At 31.9% G+C, this 6,712-nt stretch overlaps 1 protein-coding gene across 1 annotated transcript in view; it reads left to right on the top strand.

Annotated features, from left to right (window-relative positions):
- Nucleotides 1-682, top strand: part of LOC110028579 (magnesium transporter MRS2-F-like) — a 53,034-nt gene extending 52,352 nt beyond the window's left edge. Inside the window, exon 6 of the mRNA XM_020730487.1 lies at nt 236-682. Coding sequence (XP_020586146.1) covers nt 236-517 — 282 coding nt within the window. The 3' untranslated portion in view covers nt 518-682. The remainder of the gene's footprint in view (nt 1-235) is intronic.
- The last annotated feature ends 6,030 nt before the right edge of the window (nt 683-6,712 follow it).

Below are 6,712 nucleotides of genomic sequence, written 5' to 3'. Positions count from 1 at the left end.
TATATATATATATATGTATATATATATATATGTATATATATATATATGAAAATATTATTTCAAATTTATAAACTCAATATTAAAGGTATTGGTGTTACACAAAGTCGTGCTCACAATAACTTAATCAATTCCCATTCATGATGCATCATTCGTTTAATTCACGTTTTTCTAAAACTTAACCAACTTTCATGTACCGACGTTCTTCCCATCTTATATATGTGCTATGTTCTCAAAGTTAAGGGAGTACGTGGATGATACTGAGGACTATATCAACATCATGCTTGATGAGAAACAGAATCAGCTGCTGCAGATGGGGATTCTGCTCAGCATGGCGACACTTGTGCTCACAGCTGGTGTGGTGGTGACAGGTATTTTTGGCATGAACATCACCATTGACCTCTACAACGTTAAAACTTATCACCAGTTCTGGGAAACCACTTATGGAACCGTTGGGGGTTGTGTAGTTCTCTACATAATGGCAATTGTCTGGGGCAAAAAAAGTGGTCTTCTTCAGTGATCAAAGCTTGGCCTTGAAACTTGGTGATATTTTTATCCTTTTTTGTAATATTATAATTGACAATTTCTATTAGGAACTCTGCTAGCTTGATTGTGCTGGACTTGTTTTCTTCCTATTATTTTGCTTGTGTAAACAGTTTTAATATTGTCTGATCGTTTCGATGCGTTCTCGTAGATTTCTATATTATATTTTGACTCGTAAATGAATCATTGCACTTGAATGACAATACAAGTTCAACTCTGTAATACTCAATCAAATTTATTCAAATTAATATATTAATAAACTTAACATTTGTTTTTAGCGGCATTTATATGCCACACAATTTACATGTATTTACATATTTGCGAGTATACTTTCAAATTTATCTCTACAACACCAAAAATTTTAACTTCATATCAAATAGTCATGTTTCTTAAAAGTGAAATATACCATTTCATGCATGGGGGGCACTAAGGAGTTATAAGTGTATGTATGAAATTTTAGTTGTTAAATATGTTAATACATTAGAATTGTGTGGCATGTATGTAAATTTCTTTTTTTTTAAAAACTTAATAAAAAATGGACACAGTATAGGTAGTTTATATTATTATACTGAATATGCAATCAATAATGTTTTGATATTAGTTAATTTAAAATTATATAATTATATAACTTTATATAATTCACAATAATTATATATTATCATGTACATTTAATTTTTTTTATGTCGTAAAATTTATCAGCACTTGGCATTCTTAACATTTCTGTTTTATTCTTGTAATTTAGTTATTTATTGCCAAATATTTTTTATTTATAAAAGCATTTATAGAAAATTAATTATCTAGATTAAAGTCGGGCTTGTAGTGATTTCAAAATGTTCATAATTAATTATGTTATATTTTCTAATTCTCATTAAATAATCTTGAATTAAGACTAGTTCACTACTAAGCCATTAACAATTTCATGGGTAAATTTGTAATTTTAGGAATGTTAACTCAAATGAAATTCAATTCTCATTAAAGAGTCATACTATCATCTAAGCACCAATTAGGGGCTTCAAATAAGTGAATTATTATCTTCCTAACTTAAGACCACAACCTTAGTATTATCCAACTAGATTAACCTCCGAGTCATAAAAATTTATAAAATTGCAATTCTACCTTTATCATAAAAAAGTGGCAAATTGGCTTCTTCCTCTTAACTCATTATATCTCAAACATCTAAAAAAACTCACTATGATCAAAGGTACCCATTTATCCTTTGGTTAATCCTAAATTTTAATTAAGGCATCAAAATCCAAAATTATCATTTTGCCCCGTCGGCTCTCTATTTCATAACTTATCAAATATAACTCAAATGACTTTGAAATTCTTATAGTACCCCACTCATGGGTCAATTAAAATATCAGAGGCAATACTGTGATTTTTCTAATTTTTATTTAATTTATATAATTATTATTACCTCATAAAATAGAATTTTCAATTATAATTTATTTAATTAATGAAAAGAATTATAGTTATTATTACCTCATAAAATAGTATTTTCAATTATAATTTATTTAATTAATGAAAAGAAACTTTTTGTTCATCAAAAAATTATTAAAGGTTCACCTAGGTCAGAAGACCAATTTGACAAAATTTCATAATTATTTATATTTTATTTTAATTATTTAAATTAATTATTGATTTTAGTGATTAATTAAATATGAAATATGTTTTAGTTTCAAAAATCACTTTTTATATTTTTCTTAAATTTCCCCAAGTCCAGAGGGCCCTAAGAAACAAATGTTTCAGTTTTGAAATTTTTATTTCATTTATTGCAATTATTTTAATGAAAAATTAAAGAAAATACATTTTTAACCTTTAAAAATACATAACTAAATCAAGAAAATTAAGAAAAATATTTTAATGGGTCATAAGTGATCAGGGAACAGTTATAAATAAATTTTGGTTCTTTTCTTATTTTTTTGGAATTTTAATCATTTTAATTATTTTTTATTCAAAATATAGCTAAAAAATAAACTATTTATTTTAAATATTTTTTATTTTTCCTAAGTGCTTTTGATCACAAGGAACTCAGAAAACCACTTTTCATAATTTTCTTAACTATAGTTATATTATTATAATTATTTTAATGCAAAAATACCATTTTACTTACAAAATAGACTTTAGTGCTCAAACTAATTCAAATAAATTTCAAATTTCTATAGTGAGTTAGAATGATTATTATTTATAGTGTGAAATAATTTTTGTTAATTTTTGAATATTATTTTATTCATTTTAATTTTAGTGAGTTTTTAGGATTTAATTAACTATAGTAATTTACATAAACATTTAAACTTTATTTATATTTTTCTTAGAGTCCCCTAACCACAGAGTACTTACCAAAATAGGTGCCATATTTTTCTGATTCATATTTTAATTTATGCAATTATTGTAAGTAAGAAAAGGATCATAGCATTGAAAATTAGGGTTACATGTGTAGAGATGTTTTCTAACTTTGGAAAAGTCACAGAACATCCGTACTGTCATGAGGAATAAACCCCTAATGTTTCAAGCTATGGTGATTATTATTTGCTTAATTATAATTAAAACATTACAGAGAATATATAATTAATTATAAATAAAACACAAGTCAAATACTTTTAATTATTGTTCCACATTATTCTCCTCTTTACGCTAAGCAAGGGGATATTTTTCTTTTTTTTTTCTGATTTTTCTACACTAAGTTGTGATATTTCTAATTTCTGGAATTAATTAAAATCCTTTAAATCTTGTTTTCCTACTTAAACACGTGGTAGGCGTGTCATCCTAGGCGCTCCGAAACGCTACGTGTTGCACCACCATTTGACGCCATTATTCACGTAGTTGTTGACTCAGTCAGCGCTTTATGTTCAATTCTCTCGTCCGACGTGATCCTGGGCCTCCATTTAATACACGTGCGATCCAACGACTCTCCGTCATCGTCCTCAACTAACCTAACCCGAGAACTGTACACACAAAATCCTTAAGATCTCTCTCGATACTTAAAGAAATCTCATAGGGTTTGTTCCTACACTTTCATATGGTCCAGACGAACCTATCTATATGGTCACATGCTCATAAAATTAAACTTTTCTTCACAAAAGCAAAAATCGAGCTTGATTTGGGGGAAAATGAGTTATACCTTTGTCTGAGAGGGGAAACCACAATCAGATGCTTGGATAAGCTTCAGTGCAGTCCAACGAAGATGCCTGAAGTGTTGCTTTTCTTTGGTGAAAGGTTTGGGTATGAGTTCAGTCAGAAGGTGTTGCTACCTTGGTCTAGAGGTGGGTTAAAGGGCTCGGGACAAGAGGATTTTGACGGTAAACTTCCACGTTTAGTCTGAGGAAGCTTAAGGATGATTTAATTTGAATTTTTGAAGAGTTCTTTGGGATGGCAGAAAAGGTCCTGATTTTTTAGTTCAACAGTGGGGGCAATGGCTGGACTGAGCTTAAGAGGTATTCGAGAAGATCTAGAAGCAATTTGGCAAGTCTCCCCAAGGATTTGTGCACTCACCTTATTTGTTCGTGGGAGGTGGTGTTTAAATAGAGGGGGAAAGAGGGGCCACCATGGCTTTTTTGTGGGTCAACTGCTTATGTGGAGAGAAGAAAGGTGCAAGTGACCTATTTGGATGAGCCAAGTGATGGAGTTGCAATCTTTAGTTTATTGCTTGGGGTGGCTCTTAGTTTTGATGTTTTCCAGCTATTAGGCTAGCCGGCAAGGACAGGGGAGGTGGCTAGGTGGTTAGGGGGGGCAGAGGAAGACTTAATTGTTGATTATTTTTGTGGCTTGATGGATGATGGCAAATCTCTCCTTGTATTAATCATTTTAGGAAACGATCCCCTAAATCCATGGACCCTTGGTCCATGGCTCAACTAGGTTAGGCCTAGGGCTCTAATGTTGGCTGTGGTGACCATGGTTTTGTCAATTTCAAGTAGTTTTAGCCAATTTGAGGCCTTTGGTCCAAAATTGGGGTTTGGGTTTGATCTTGGAATTGGGTTTGGCTAGACCTTGAATTTGGTTCAACTGAGGGCTTATATTGGTGTGAAATGTTATCATGAGAAGTTTAAATATCAATAGGGTTGCAATTGGGGAGATATGAAGTTCAATTTGGTTTATTTTAGATTTCAGGTCAAGATTGGGGATTTGAGCTAGACTTGGGTTTGGATTATTCTAAGGCTTAGGTTAGAGTCAATTGATGGTTCAAATTTGTCCAAGAGATTGTGATGAAGAGTTTTGGTATCTATTGGGTGGAGATTGTGAGTTAAGAAGTTCAATTTGGGAGATTTTGAATTTTGGTGCAAAATTGGGGTTTTGACTTTGGGGTTGGAATTAGGCTTGAGATTCGGTTCAATTGGGGTTAGCATTGGTCTCAATTGGGATTGAACATGATGAATTTTGATTTAGAATTGAAAGAAGGTGAGATTGAAGTCAATTTGGTGGATTTTGGTCAAAAGGGGTCAATTTGGTCAAATTGGGCTCAATGGAGTAATTTAAATTGATTTTGGGGACATCTAGAATGATTTTTGAGCTTTTTGGAATATTTGGAATTTTTGGGGTATGAAGGGCATTTTGGTAACTTTGGTAATTTTGGGGGTATTTTGGGGATTTTGAAAATTTTGGGGTATTTTGGTCAACTTGAGTGATTTGGAATGGTTTGAAATGACTTTTGAAAAGACTTTGAGAATTTGGGTAATTTTTGGAAAATTTAGGGTTTAGGGGCAATTTGATAGTTTTGAGAAAGTTTGGGAGCATATGGCTAAATTGGGTATTTGGGTAGGATTGGGGTTCAATAAGATGCTAATCATAAAATTTACCCATTTTTGAGCCATGAGATCAAGGGAATTGATACACCAAAAATAAATGCATTTTTAGACCCATATTTTATAACCATTTTTGGTGATATTACACTTTAATGGAAGGTATTTTTATGTTTTCTTGCAGGTTGTTGAATTTTAGGACTTAAAACAAAAAGGAAGAAAAAAAGATGATATTTGGAACAAAAATGAAGAAGTTGAAAATTTGTTCAGCGCCGACGGCGCCGTTTGACAGAGAGCAGCGAGTTAAATTGCAGAACACTGGCGCTGACGACGCCACAATGGGCGCCAACGGTACCAATGTCTGTTCAGCCCCTGTTTCTAGAAGATTCGACGAATTTGGACACTTTTTGAAGAGTTTTTGGAGGCAACTATTGGAGAACTGACTCTAGTGACTCTAGGCTTTATTTGGAGCTCTAGGCTTTATTTGGAGCCAAAATTGATGAGAAAAGTGACTCTCCCTGACATTTGATTGCCCTAGTTCAACCTTCCACGCATCACACATTCTTCCATTTTTCATTCCACAACCATCTAGAGTCCATTGTTCTTAGCTAGAGTCTCAGGAGTTTATTAGTTATTTTTCTTTAAGAGTTTAGATTTTTTGTGTTGAGATTAAGTGCCAATTCTTCAATGAGAGTATTGGAGAAAGAGAAAAGAGAGATTTCTTCTTCCTACATTTTCTAGAAGAGGCTACAAGGGATTTGTTTTGAGAAAGAGAATTTACTTTTTGATTTGGCCAATTGAATTGTTAAAATATGCTGTGAAACATATGATCCAGGAAATGTATTATGAGTTCTACAACAGAGCGAGGATCACATTTGATTCCATAAAGGAGAATTTTGTTCTTGGAATTATGTGCAAATAAATAAGGAAATTTACTTTGTTGGGTGTAGAATTGGAGAATCTTTACAGTTACAGACTAAAATTCCCAATTCAGGCTTAGTGTTTAAAAACTAAAGAGAGAGTTAGCCTTCAGGTGAAGGGAAGTGGGAGCTCTGGAGTGGGAGCCAGTATCCTCCTAGCCTAGCTACGGATTTAGGGAACCTGGGATTAGTCAATGATTTTCTATAACACTATATCAGGGTAGAGAATTAAAACTGCTCATATTTGGCACAATACATATGAAAACCATTTATCTCATCTCATTTTACCAAAATCTCATTGTAGTGGGAAAGATGCTTTTTCACATAAGAAATTTTCATCACATAGACATAGTTAATAGTTTAGTAGTTACTGTTTTTACTTTGTATTTTATTTCTTTTATTAGTTAAATAATTTAGTTCTAATAACATCTCAACATTTGAAATTAGTGACAGTAATTTCGTTTTAACTTTCTGTGAATTTTCTAGTAAATTTATCATTTCATCTAGTAACCTTCC

This window comes from Phalaenopsis equestris, unplaced genomic scaffold (assembly GCF_001263595.1).
Source record: "Phalaenopsis equestris unplaced genomic scaffold, ASM126359v1 Scaffold000515, whole genome shotgun sequence".
NCBI classification, from domain to species: domain Eukaryota; kingdom Viridiplantae; phylum Streptophyta; class Magnoliopsida; order Asparagales; family Orchidaceae; genus Phalaenopsis; species Phalaenopsis equestris.
Note: the sequence above shows the minus strand (reverse complement) of the source record. Positions and strands in the feature narration are given on the sequence as shown.